We start from the raw sequence: 14,327 nt of genomic DNA on the forward strand, positions 1-14,327 counted from the left end.
AAAGTGTTGTTGATCTCAATTGAGTATTAAGCAGTCATTTAGATTAAATACATCCAATTAAAGTGAGAATAATAATAGCTACCATTTATTAAGTGCTTCAGAGAAGGCAATGGCACCCCACTCCAGTACTCTTGCCTAGAAAATCCCATGGATGGAGGAGCCTGGTAGGCTGCAGTCCATGGGGTCGCTAAGAGTCAGACACGACTGAGAAACTTCACTTTCACTTTTCACTTTCATGCATTGGAGAAGGAAATGGCAACCCACTCCAGTGTTCTTGCCTGGAGAATCCCAAGGATGCGGGAGCCTGGTGGGCTGCCGTCTATGGGGTCGCACAGAGTCGGACACGACTGAAGTGACTTAGCAGCAGCAGCAGCAGCATTAAGTGCTTACTATATGCCAGGCTCTGTTCTAAGCAACTGACATTTATTAACTCATTGAATCCTCACAACCACCTCCTGAGATGGAGACATATTTACAGGTGAGAACAGGAAGGACCAGAATTTAAACAGCTCATCCAAGGCCACACAGGCAATAACAATAATGGTGGCTACCATTTCTTGAGCACCTTCCATTTCATAGGCACTGTGTTCTTGAGAGATTAGCATGTTATATGTTATTGAAACCTCACAATGACCCTATTTCTTAGTTTTGAATTCAAAGAAAGTGAGGTTCCAAGAGAGATGAAAGGTCTCAACAACTGTTTTACGTAGTAGACAGATTTTGAGCCAGAATTTGAAGTCAGGTTTACCTGGACTTCAGTGCCCAAGCTCTTATATATAATATTGTCTCTTGGATGGTCCCTCCATTTCACTATGACCACTGAAGTAATTAGCTTGTTACTCAAATCTTTTTGATGGAATTTCAGGTCAAGTTGGGGAGAGATTTCTAGGACTGGATGGGAGAGTGATTTTCTAAAATCTGTGTATTCAGCTCATTCCTGATATAAGTTTTCTTTGTAAGGGGGTGTGGGGTGAAGAACATTCAAGTATGAGGGGCTACAAAAGACCATTTCCATTCCTCCATCAAAGCACTCCCTTTCCTCTTTTCTCTAAATGTATGCATGTGTGCAAGCACAGACACATACACACACCTTGGGAGTGTTGAAAAGAGGCAACTGTTCCTGCTTTAGCAACTGGTGATGGGAAGGCAGCTGTCTCCTTGTAGAAAAGTTTTCTTGTCTTTGGACATGAGGTTTCCTGTCCTAGGTCTTACCATGTAGGGGCTCCTGGAACTGCCTTGCTCTAGAAGGCTCCAAAACCAGAGTTAATTCCTTTAGAAAGGTTTCAGGGCAGCCACACACTCTACCTAATTGTTCTTTCTTCCCAGTTTGCTCTGTAAATATTCTTCATCGAAAAGCCTTTGCTCTGGTCAGGTAGTTAGCCAGAGCTGGGTTCTGCCACTAAGTGGCTGTATGAACTTAGACAAGTCATCTGTAAGGAGGGAGAGACTCAGTCACTAATTTGCTATGTGGCTGTAAGCAAAGTACTCTCTCTCTCTCTGAGCCTCAATTTGTATCCAAGAAGATGGTCCCTAGGGAGGCAGCATGTATAGGGAGAAGACAGGGTCAAACATCTTTAACCTCAAACAGTCCTGTGGGCAAAGGTCAGGTCTGCTCTCACTAGTTATGAAACCTCACACAAGTTACTTAAATTCCCTGATCTATACTTTCCTCATCTACAAAATGGGAGATAGTAAGAGTATATATCCTCAACCTTTCTGCAAATGATGTCTGTAAATCAACTAGCACAAAGATTTACCTATAGTAAAATTACACTAGTACAGATCGGGTAGTACCATTGCCTTCTGGTAACTAAATCCTTGGATTTGACCTGAATTCAAATTCCAGGTCCAACCCTTACTAGCTGGATGACCTTGAGCTAGTTACCTAACTCCTCTGAGCCAGTCTTCTAAGTAAAACAGGGATAAATATATAGGCACAAGACAGATGTAAGAATTAAGTGAGATAAAGTATATAAAAGTGCCTGGGATAGTTCCTTTCCTTCCAATGCACCCCTTTCAGCTCCAAGAGTCAAATAATAAATGAAAGAATACTGCCATAAATGTAATCAGAAAAAACTCATTAATACACATAAAAGAGTACATACAAATCAATAATAAAAACATAAGACATAAATAGACAATTCACAATGCAAGCAATACAAATGGCCCATAAATAAGAAAAACAAATGTTTGACCTAAGGAATGAAAATTACAACCAATGATATACCATTTTTAGCTCCAAATTAATATAGTTTTTAAAAATATGATACTCAATACTGGACAAGAGTGGTAAATTAGTCTCACATTTGTGGCAAGGGTTTAAATTAGAATCACCCTTCTGGAAATAAATTTGGTAAGAAAGAAATTTGTATGCCACAAGCTTGAAAAAGGTCAATACTCTTTGATTCTGTAAGACTCATCCCGGAAGTTCATTCTGCAGAATTAATGTATATGCTTTCACGTGTATGCAAAACAAGGGAAAGAATCATTTTGTGTACAAATGCTAATGTAAGCTCAGAAAGAGGGATGGAAGGATACACACCAAATTGTTAACATCAGTGGCCTCAGGGCAGTAGGATTGGGAGAGGAGGGAACAGAAAGATTATTAAATATTTTTTTATAAACCTCTGTATTGTTAGATTTGGTACAATGAAGGTGCATTATTTTGTGATTTAAGAAACTTAGTAAAGTACAGAAATAAGAAAAAATGATTGAGGTAGAAAATTTATTAGAAAAAGAAAATTGTAGATGTGACAAAGACTTATGGACAAAGTTATCCATCACAGCATTATTTATAAAAGTTGAAGGTAAATACCTAATAATAGGGAACTAGGTAAATAAATTGCACTAAATTCATGTGATGGAATATTATACGCTCATCAAGAATGATGTTTGTGGGAATTCCCTGGTCGTCCAGTGGTTGGGACTCCGTGCTTTCACTGCCGAGGGCCCAGGTTCGATCCCTGATAGGGGAACTAATCCCACAGGCCATGTGGTGCAACCAAAAAAAGAAAAGAATGTGGTTTGTGAATATTTAATTACATGGAAAGATACTCAGTATAACTTTAGCAATAAGTTAGAAAAAGTAGAGTAAAAAACCTAGATGATTTCAACTATGTAAAAAATATATAGTCACATCAATTAGGATGGCTACTATCAAAATAAAAGAAAGGAAAAGAGTAAATGTTGATGAGGATGTGGAGAAACTGGAACCCTGTGCATTGAATGTCAAATGGTGCAGCACTGTAGAAAGCAATATGGAGGCTCCTCAAAAAGTTAAATATAGAATTACCACGTAATGCAGCAAGTCTAGGTATACAACCAAGAGAACTGAAAGCATGGGTTCAAATAGATATTTGTATACCAATGTTCATAACAACATTACTCACAATAGCCAAAAGATGGAAGGAAATGAAAATATAGGTCCACACACGAACTTGTCCATGAACATTCATAGCAGTTTTATTCATAATTGTCCCAAAGTGGAAACAACCCAAATGTCCATAGAGATGAATGAATTTTTAAAATGTGGTATATCCACACAGTGGAATATTATTCAACCATAAAAAGAATGAAGTACTGATACATGCCACCACGTGGATGAACCTTGAAAATGTTATGTTAAATGAAATACGCCAGACACAAAGGACAAAAAGTATATATGATTCCACTTAAATGAATTATCTAGAATAGTCAAATTTATAGAGATGGGAAGAAGAATAGAAGTTACCAGGGGCTGGGGGAGGAGGAATGGAGAGTTATTGTTTAATGGGTAAAGACTTTCTATTTAGGGGAATAAAGACATTTTAGAAATGTATAGTGGAGGTGGTTGTACAACATTGCAAATATACTTTAATGCCACTGAACTGTACACCTAAACATGGTTAGAATGGTAAATTTGATGTTATGTATATTTTACTACAGTAAAAAACTATGCCACAAAAAGACATATTGGGAGGAAATACACTAACATTAAGAACATCTCAAGGACCCTTTTCAAACTGTTATATTTCTATTTTCCAAAATATTTCAAAGATCATTTTTTTGGTAATTGAGAAAAAAAGTTTTTTTTTTTTTTTTTTTTCTGTTAAGATTCTGAGTCTATAATAGTTCTGAAGGATTAACCTGGTTAGAAGTTTTAGTTGAGTTCAACACTAAGCAGATATGCTCACCTTCCACAGATCAGCCAGGTAGACATGCTATCTGCTGGAAACCAAATACAGAGACAGGGAACAACAGTAACACCCACGACTGCCACATGTCCTTCTCCAGGCAGAGCTTGGTGAGTTTGCACTTCCTTCTACCTCTAAGAGAAGTTCAGCCATCCTAGGCCAGGGCTCACCAAAACCCTGGCATGGGAACTGTGTGTCCAAAGCCCAGAGGCTCTTGGGTAACAAGGTCTCATCATTTTCTCTCCCAGCAAAGGCTGGGCAGGGCTCAGGCCTGCTTAGGGGGATGTACTCCTCTCATGCTCTGGTTGATCCTTCTAGCAGATTTGGATTGAGAATATAGTAGATACCTCCCCTCCAGGCAAGAGGAATCCAGCTCCTCCCATCCCCTTGGAAGAGCCTTTAGAAATAGAAGGGAGCAAACACCTCCCTTTCTCATCCTCTGTCACAATCCCAAGAGGATACCAGTGATTATCACTGGGGCTCAAGGACGAGAGACTGGGGTACTGAACAAAGATGGTGCTGGTAGGTCCCCACTTTGGATCTGAGCCACTCCAGGGGCTCCCTACAAGTTGGCAGTAGGTGTTGCTGGATCCCCTTGCACTTGGTCAGCTTCTCACTCCAGTCTCTCAATAGTCAGCTGGGCACTGCCTCTGACAGCTGGAGGGAGTTTATTAAGCATTTCTTTGTACATGTGTGACTGGGGAAACAATGGACAGACCTGGGTTTGTGTGGCAGTCTTCCCACCTTTTAGCTATGTGACCTGGATGGGTCCCTTTCTGTCAATAAACCTCAGTTGTCACATTTGTAAAAAGGGGATTATAAGAGTACCTGCCTGCTAGGATGACTGTCAGAATTAACTGAGTTCATGGACACACATAAAGCCCCTGGCATCTCCCAGGCACTTGAAAGCTGGCAGTTTTCTTTTCCCCTTTCTCTTTCTTCTTTGGTGCCAGCCTGCCTTTGCCTTCTGGCCCAGAGACTTGTGGTTCAGGTTCCAGCTCCTTTTTCCAGAGTCCATTCAAACAGGAGCTTTGGCCCTGGCAGCACCTGTTACTCCATAGTAACTTCTTCCTTCCCCAGGACCAGCTGCAATTCACCTGGTACCCTTGCTCTCCCCCTCAGCACCTGTCTGGCTCAAAAATTCAGGCTCTTCTGAACCCCCTTACACGCCCAGGAAGAAAAGTCTGGTCCAGCATCACTGCACACACCCTGGTTTGCACCCCTGTAACCACAGGAATAACACATCTGTCCCAAGAGGCCTCCTGGGTCAGCATCAGAGAATGGTGCTCCTGGAGGCCCACAATTGTCTACCCCAGCCTCAGAAGCTGCCTCTGGCTTTCCAACAAACACCTGCAGCTGGAATCCACATGTGGCTGAGATGTGAGCTGGGGGCAGGGAGGGGCAGGTCTGACTCCCAGGGCACAAGGGCGCACAACAGGTAAACAGCCTCACAGGGTGGGAACATAAAAGACTGCCCTGAGGGAGAAGTTTTTCTAGGGCAAACTCCCACCCTCGAGTCTAAGGTGTCCTACAGATGCACCCACACACTGAAGGGTGGATATGCCCTTTCCCTGAGACACTGATGCTGCAGGAGGAGACCAACACACACCACCTGGCTTAGAAGCACCCTCCTGTGCTTGTGATGTGTTTGGAGATCCTTAGCCCTCCTTTAGTGTAAGCCCCACCGGCACCCACTGTCTTCCCTTTCCTCACCCTTCCCTCCACTGTGTTCGGCAGACTCTTCCAGCCAGACCAAGAGATGGGTGGGAGGCTGCTGGGCTCCCTTCCTCCACCTAATTCCCCCCACCCCCACCTTCAGGAGATACCAGTGTATCCTTCCTGGAGGTTCCCGTTGCTATGGTGACTATAGTAGTCAGGCACCAGCCTGTGGGAAGGATGGGAAGTTGCCATGAAGAGGACTGTGTGTCTGTGTGTCTAAGCATGTGTGCACATGTCCACCCTGAGTGGGGAGGAGAGAAGGCAGGAAGGAGAAAAAGAGCAGCGAGGGAGAGAGAGGACAGGAGAAGAGGGGACCAGAAGATCAAAGGGGGCAGGAAGAGGGATGCGGATCAGAGAGGCAAACAGTGAGTGGGGTGTGAGGGATGCGAGGGGTGAGGGGGCATGGAGGTGACAAGGGCAAGAGGTATAGTGCTTAGGGGATGAGGCCAGAAGAGGATCACAGTGGGGCAGGGTAAAGGTTGGGGGAGTGTGAGAGACAAGGGGAATGGAGCAGGATGGGAGATGGGAGAGGGCTGGCTGTTAGAAGGGAGCAGTGAAGGGCGAGGGGGGAAAGGAAGGGGTGGGAGCAGATGGGGGTAACTGTGGGGAGAAGTGGGGACTAGAGGAGTGTAGGTGTGGGGATAAGAAATAGAGAGTGAGGTGCAGGTGTGGTTTGGGAAGGGTCTAGGGTGACCTTCTGCTTCTCCGGTGGCTCAGACGGTAAAGAATCTGCCTGCAATGTAGGAGACTGGGATTTGATCTCTGGGGTCAGAAACATCCCCTGGAGAAGGGAATGGCTACCCACTCCAGTATTCTTGCCTGGAGAATTCCATGGGCAGAGGAGTCTGGGGGATACAGTCCATGGGGTCACAAAGAGTTGGATACGACTGAGCGACTAACATAGGGTGACCTTCTAACAGAAGGTTGGGAAAATTGTGCAGTCCTTGGAGTATGGATAGGGGATGTTGGTGGTGGGTCAGAATTCGGGGGATTGTGTGGATTGGAGTGGGGGGGTCAGGATAGGGGTGAAGGGGTTCAGAGTGGTGTGGGTAGCATAAGGCCACTTTCCCATTCTCACATTTGCGCTCCTACATCCTGTCCGAGCTACAAACACTGCCTTTTCCCTATCGCTGGCCCTTCCCAGAAGCCCAGTGCTCATGTCTGTGGCCAATGAACTTCCACGGATGTGGATGCCCCTCCTCGAAGCTTTGCCATGGTTCCTAGGAGCCTGCTTCTTGACTGACCCCCCCTTTCTTCCTCCACCCTCCACATGTGAACAGGTTCTTTGCCTGTAAGAACCCTGGGTCAGGGAGGCTGACTGTGGGGCACTGTTCCCTGCCTGCAAGCTTGGGTGACAACAGGGACCACTTGCCAACTTTGGGCTCCTGCCCTTAGCCCAGTGCCCTGAGCTTCCTGCTCGCAGCACCAGCGTTAGCCTGGGAGTCCTGATTGGCAGGAAAGCTGTGGCAGGTGGGAGGAAAGAGGAAGGCAGTGAGGCAGAAACAGCTGCCAGCCGGAGTGGAGGAAGAACAGGGCCCCCAGAGTAAGGGCAGAAGGCAAGGTGCTGGCTCTGGCAGCCCCTACCCCTGCTTGTGGGTGTTAGGCCTCCTTCCTGGCCCTCTCTATTCAATCCTGCTGCTGAGGGAGCAGCCTCTGTTCACGAGCCTGAGCTCTGAGCTGACACAGACCTCAGAGGTGGCTGGTCCAACCTGCCCTATAATCTGGAGTCAGTCATCTCCACAGCATTTCCTCTAGGGGTCTGCCTGAATCAGCCTAGACCTTTCCCCTGGGAGAAGGAACTCACCTCCTCTCAAGGCACTCTGTTTCTTCTTCGGAAGGAAAAAACTGTTAACTGAACAACTCTGACATGCCAGGTCTACGTACTGTGCAGATTTCTCGTTAATAATGAGCTCACAGGGCCATTCTGATGAATTAGCTCCATTTTACAGATGAGAAAAGTGAGGATGAGAGAGCTGAGTCCCTAGCTCAAGGTCACGTGGGTAATACATAAAAGAGCTGAGTTTGAGCCTAGGACTCTCTAACCATGAAGTCCCTTTGGGGTTAAGCAGGACATGCCTCTTCTTTGGCACCCCGACAACTCTTCGGAGGTCTGAAGTCAGAGACCACACCCTACTGAGTCTCCTCTTCTCCTGGTGAAACAGCTCCTTCAACTATATCCAGGAGAACTTGGGTTTTAGCCTCCTCCTACCTGCTCAGTGTGAGACCCAGAACCAAATATACAATCTGCCAGGTGGGTGCAGGTCAGTCTAGAGGAAAACAGAACTACTGCATCCTTCCCTGGCCCTATGGCTAGTGAGAGCTGAGCACTGGCCTTCTCTTGGGCTTCTATCTCCTCCTGGATCAGAGCTATGAGAGAAGAGGTCAGGGTTTTGTTCCCATCTTCACCACTGTCCCCATTAGACTATACTGAATTTAGACTAGGGAAGGGGCAGGGGTGAAGGAAGAGGCAATCAGAACCAGGCAGGGCCTGGCAGGGTTGGGAGATGGAGAGGGTTGCGGGAGTGAGGAGGTGGTCCAGTAACTGTAGGCAGGGCCAGGAGGGCCAAGCAGAGCGGGAGGCAAAGGCTGAGGGGGTACCTGCACAGGGAGTTAAGGGAGGGGTGGAGAGTGGCCCTGGGGGTTGGGAGAGGCCAGGGTGGGGATGGGCATCAACCTAAGTTATCATCGCCCTGCTGTGCGAGAGGAAGTCAGTCGCACATTAAGGAAATGTCGCAGCTGGTACTAAATTGGGAGGTGTCACAGGAAGCAGTGAGGACAGGTATGATGTGTGGGGCCCTGTGTGGCCCAAAACAGGGGCAGACACTGCAAAGGGAGAGAACAGGGTTTCTGGGGCTGCCCGGGAAAGATCTGAGATACTCGGGACAGGCCCCTGGGGACGGGGGGTGGGGGGGTGTCACCTGGCCCTGGAGCAAAATCTCCAGGTTTGGTTTCCAGCAGCAGAAGAGGCCTCCTCACCCTGGCCTGGGGCTGTGGGCTTTCCACCCTGGAGAAGCTTGGAGGACGGGGCATTGTCTCCAAGGGGTCCCATTTGGGGGAGGGGCTGGGCAGGACGGCTTGAAGCTGTAGGCCAGACTAGGGATCTGCAAAAAAGGTCTGGGATAGAGATGGGCACTGGGGTGAAGTGAGAGAGGCTGCAGGAAGGAGGGGAGCAGGGCTGTCTTTTCCCGTAGGGCCTGTAATACAGCTGGAATTGAGAGGCCTGTGGGTGTAGGCCTCAGCGGAGGGAGAGCACATCCTCGGAGAGGGTGGGAAAGACAGGAAGAAAGCCGTGGAGCTTGCACTGCCCTTCTCCCAGCACAGCAGGCAGCAAGAGAGCAGGCGGAGTTCACTTGAGAGGGGGAGAGAGAGAGAGAGAGAGAGAGCGAAAACGACAAGGAGACAAAGGAGAGCAGGGAGGACCCAGGCCACTGTGGACCAGATAAGACACCACGGCCAAAGCATGGGCTTAGCACCAACACCATGAGGGTTAGAGGCCTGGTACTCCTGCTCGTTAGCCAAGTGGCGTTGGGGTAAACTGCTTGAGCCTGCACCTCAGTTTCCCCATCTGTAAAATGGAGCTAATGATGCTGGTGTTACCAGCCTCCCCAGGCAGTTGTGATCTCATAATATATGTGAGAGAGGATAAAAACCCTAAGCAGGACATCACCATTAGATGTTTTATTATTCTTACAAAATATTATCAGCTACCTCTTCCCACTTCAATTTCACAAAAGTCTCAGGATGTGGGCACAGCCAGGGTTATTATGCTTGTTTTATGAATGAGAAAACAAAAGCTTAGAGAAGTGAAGTGATGTGCCCAAGGTCACACTACGAACAAGTGGTAGAGATAATCAGGCCTCCTGAATCCAAGAGACCAGTTGCTTTTCTCCATCAAGCTGCCTGGTAAAAATAATCAATGGGAGGGGTTATTATTTAGTGCCTCATCAGACAGAGTTTGAAGCCAACTGTGACCTGGAGAAAAAGAAAATCCCGTGGGAAAGTTGTGGCATGGTCTCTCTTTTATCCTGCAGATTGTGGGAAAGAAAATGTCAGGGCCATGGGGTCAGAGTGAAGACCACAAAAAGACAGACATCCTTTATTCCACTTGCTAGTGGGCTGCATCCTTCTGTTTGTGCTGAGTGTGTGTATCTGTGGCTGACATCAAGGGTGTAGGTCTATCCCTATGTGACAAAATGTGTCCTTTTTTCATGTGACAGTACTTCTGCCTGTGTGTCTCTGAGATGCTGGGGAGATGTGCATGTGTATGACACCATGTCTGATTCAGTGGCACTGTTTGTGGGTGTGCCGACCTCTCTCCATCTCGGTGTGACTTTGCCTGGGGTGGCGGTGGTGCTGTTTGGCAGTGTGTGCATGTCTATCTGTCTGTACACCTTTAAGAAGTGGAATATCTCATTTGGTAGTGTGAGTGAGGCAGTGAGTCAGCTGAGGCTGAGGGAGGCGGGAGGGAGACTGCTAGGTTACGAGAACAGGAAAAAGGAGAACAAGAAAGTGAAGTCAGGAGCAAGGAGCTACCCCTTTCCTCCCCAACCCCCTGCTCAAATCCCTAAGGAGCCCACCATGAGCTTGGAACCCGGCAGAAGGCCACGCTGTCACGGTGGATGGAAAGGGGCACTTTCCGCCCCTCCCCAAAGCCTCAGAGGGAGACAAGCTAGGCTGGGAGGTAACCATCTTCCTCTCAGCCCCCAGTTCTAGGATGGGTGAGGCCAGCACCCCACCTGGCCTCCTCTTCACTTGACCCTTTGACCTTGCTGTTCCTTTTCCTTTCAAAGGCAGGCCACCTGGCAGGCTGCACGAACAAAGGAGTAGCACCACGTCCCAAACGTTTACAGCCCCCACACACTCACTGTCCAGAATGACCCTGCTCAGGGTCAAGAAGTTTCTCAACACTCAGCTCTGCCCCAGGCAGGTGCATTCTGCAGCAGCCTCGCCTCTCCTCTCTCTGGATGCCTGTCCCCAACAGCTTAGAAAGCCAGCTTTTCCTCCACTGCCACCCCAGCGTGCTGGGAAGGCACCTGAGACTTGTAATGCACCAGCCTCCAGTGACCCTCTCACAAGCTGCTGTGCCCGGCTCCCGGCTCCCAGCTCATTCTCTTGTTGGGGGAGAGGAGCTAGCAGCTTCCTTTCTTGGGAGAAAACAGGCACCCTGGGGCTCCACTTGCCTAGGCTCTGACCAGCCACCTCAGGTCATATAAGGTCAGCAGTGTGCTGTGTCCCACGACCAAACGCCCCTCCCCTCACCCACTGGCAGGGGCTGAAGAGTGAGGGTTAAATGGCAAATATTCTTCCCCCCACCTTTGGCCTTCCCCTTGTAGCAGCCAGTCCCAGGACTTTCCATTCCAGCCCAGGAAAGGAAAGGGGCATCGCTGGCTAAGGATGGGGGCTGGGGGAGCCAGAGCCCTTTTTCCACCCCTTTGCTGACTTGCCCCCCCGCCCCACCCTCCGGAACCCTTCCCGCCTCATGCGGGGGACGGGATGCAAGAAAGCCCTTGTCCGATGGTGCCCAAACCCAGAATCGATAGAAGTTAGCCAGGTGGTTACCTGACCTAAATCCCTGAGGCCCCTTCTCCGCGGAGGGTCCCACAGTAGCACTACCCGTAGCCCACTGAGAACGGTGGGGGTGATGGGAGGCGGTCGGGTGGGTACAGGGGGAAACCTTTTTTCTCCCGGTTCCACCGCCACCGTTCCCGCCGCCAAAGCGGCAGCCGTTGTGGCCGCGGACGCCAGTCCCTACCTTACAGCCTTTCGTGCAGGACCGGATTGAGTACTCTTCTGCCTGTAAGTATTTATGCAGCACGAGGTCGAACTCGTCATATTTTTCCTGAGCATGTCGGTCGAGCCGCTGGTACGCCTCGATACAGTTGCTACACACCTCCCAGGCCCCGGAGCCCGGGCTAGCCACCACGGCCAGCAGGTCCCCCAGCAGGTTGTCCAGGCTGCAGTCCAGGCTGTCGGGGCGGTCCATGCCCAGCAGCAAGTCCCAGACCGTGTAGGTGTCGCAAAAGGAAAGAGTGAAGTTCCGAAAGTGGCCTTTGAGCAAGTTTTTTTTGGCGGTGGGGAACTCGGCCGGGGCACGGGAAGGGGAGTCGGGGGGCCGCAGAGGGGGCGCTGGGGTAGTCGGTTCGAAAAGTCTCTGCAAAGATTGCAGTTTGGTGCAAGCTGCGTCCAGCCCCGTGGGTTCTGGGACGCCGCCGCAGTCCGGCCCGGGACCGGCGGCGGCGGCGGCTTTGGTCAGGTTGCTGTATCGCGGGCCGCAGGTGCCCGGGGGCGCGCTGGGCTGGCCGGGAGGCGGCGGCGGCGGCAGGGGCAGCACCGCGCGAGGAGGCACCGGCTGCCGCTCCCGGCCGGCCCCCCAGGGCGGCCGCATGGCGCTGCTCAGCTCCCTGGCTCGGGGCCGGGCCCCCGCGCACAGCCACAGATGGTCAGCGAGCAGTACGGTGAAGAAGAGCAGGGACGCCAGGGACAGTCGCCATCGCTGCGCCCGCTCGGAGTCGGCGCAAGGTTTGTCGCTCGGCCTGGGAGCCCAGCAGCAGCAGCAGCAGCAGATAGTCAGCGCGGCGGCGTCTTTTCCGGGCCACATCCAAGCGCCCCTGAACATATTTCAGGGGGGTCCGGGCTGGAGGGAGCAGGCGGGCGCGAGGCCGGACGGCCGTCTCGGGCGGGCGGCTGCGCGCCGCTTCGCGCTCCTCGGCGCCGTCCAGGCTCTACCTCGGGGGCTGCATGGCGAGTCAGGCCGGCCGGCCCGGGGCCCCGCTCAGGCCGGAGTGGCGGGGCGCTCTCGCACCGTCCTCGCGCCCGTCCCGCGCTCCCTTGCTCGCCGCCCGGGCGCGGCCGCCCGGCCCGCTAGGCACTGCCCAGCGTCCCGGCGGGGGGCGGTGCGGGGCACTGGGGCGGTGGCGGCTGAGGCGGCAGCGCCGCACTCCTCATAGTGTCGGGCCCCTCAGCTGCCCCGAGCCCAGCGCCACTCCACTCCGCGCCGGCGGCTGCCCGGCTAGCACTCCGCTCCGGCCGTCTCGGCTCGGCGCAGCTCTGCGCCCCTCAGCGCCGCCGTGCGGGCCCGGTCGCCGCGCTCCGTTCAGCTCGCTCGCCCCGCGCCGCTCCGCTCCCGCCCGCCAGTCCGCCCGCCCGCCCGCCGGCCGCCCGCTCCGCACCGCTCCCTGCCTCGCTTGCGCCCTCCTAGGCCCGCCGGCCGGCCCGCTGCCCAGCCCTTCGGGCTTCGCTCGCGCTCTGGCTGTTCGCCGGGGCCGGTCCGGGGCCAGCTCCGCTCCGGCTCAGCGCCCGTCGTTTCCGGAGTTCCGGCTCGGGCGGGCCACCTAGCTCTCCGCGGCGCCACAGGCGCCGGACGCCGACGCGGGGCTTTACTTAGTGAGCCTCTAGCTTCCGCCTCGCGTTCGGACCGCTGTGGCGGCAGCCGAGCGGCACGGCCCCGTGGCTCCCGCTGGCCATGCCCCCTCAGTCTGTCGCCATCTTCCGCTGTGCGGAGAACACCTTGAGAGCCCGTGTGCGAGTGTGTTTGGGGGGGAGTGGGGCGGAGAAAGAGCCACGAAGAGGAGGAGGGAGCGGGACTGGGGCCCCGACTGCGCCTGCGCCTCAGGACTTACGCCCCCCCCCCCCGCCCCCCCGCCAGCCGGCTGCAGCCTGTGCTGTTTGGGGATGTTTCCAGTCCACCCCCAACTCCATTCACTTCAGCGCCTCCGTTCATACGCCCGCTCTCCGCGTGCACACGCCGCACGCTGAGTCCCAGGCCCCGGCGCTCCCCCTCCCTCGCAGACCCGGGCGCCCGCCTTCGTCCCCGTAGCGGCCGCTCACTCCCCACCCGAGGGCTAGGGGACTTTTGAGGGTGATTGTTAGAGGCAGAAAGCAGGAGGCACCTTCATAGCGTCTCTTTGCCACCCTGGGTCGCCGCCCCCGTTCCCGTGACTAGGCGACGCTGGAGCCGGCTGCGGATCGGACCAGTCCCTTGTCCCTAACTCCGCTGTCGCCCTCACTGTCCTGCCTGAGGCCAGGGCGGTCTCTGGTGCTGAAGGACAGCTCCCGGCTAAGCTACCTCAGAGGACAGAGCTTGGAGAGCGTCCTGGAGGGGCAAGACAGTGGGGAGTAGCGATGGGGTGTCGTTTCTGCCCTTAGTAAGATTTCCAGCAACCTCTCCCTGTCCTAGCTTCCTGGCTCCCCCTACAGACTGCTGAGAATAGCTGAGCGAGAGTTAGGGAAGCTACGCCGCCAGGATGGAACCATGTGCTTGGGGCCCTCACAGTCACATGGCACTAGGAACTCAGACGTACAAACGTCCTGCCGCGCCACTAACCTTGTTTGGATTCCACCAGATCTCAGACTGAGCTGGTTGTTTGCTTCCTTTTCTCATTGCCTCATACCCCAGTAACTCCCACCTCCAATTTTTGATCAACCACTACCAGCAAG

General features: G+C 52.3%; 1 protein-coding gene across 1 annotated transcript in view; it reads right to left on the reverse strand.

Moving 5' to 3' along the window:
• The window catches only part of NALF2 (NALCN channel auxiliary factor 2), a 29,591-nt gene extending 16,145 nt beyond the window's left edge, over window positions 1-13,446 (reverse strand). The window contains exon 1 of the mRNA XM_070785176.1: window positions 11,644-13,446. Within this exon, the coding sequence (XP_070641277.1) occupies window positions 11,644-12,507 (864 nt within the window). The 5' untranslated portion in view covers window positions 12,508-13,446. The remainder of the gene's footprint in view (window positions 1-11,643) is intronic.
• Between the last annotated feature and the right edge of the window lie 881 nt (window positions 13,447-14,327).

This window comes from Bos indicus, chromosome X, assembly GCF_029378745.1.
Source record: "Bos indicus isolate NIAB-ARS_2022 breed Sahiwal x Tharparkar chromosome X, NIAB-ARS_B.indTharparkar_mat_pri_1.0, whole genome shotgun sequence".
In the NCBI taxonomy this organism is placed as follows: domain Eukaryota; kingdom Metazoa; phylum Chordata; class Mammalia; order Artiodactyla; family Bovidae; genus Bos; species Bos indicus.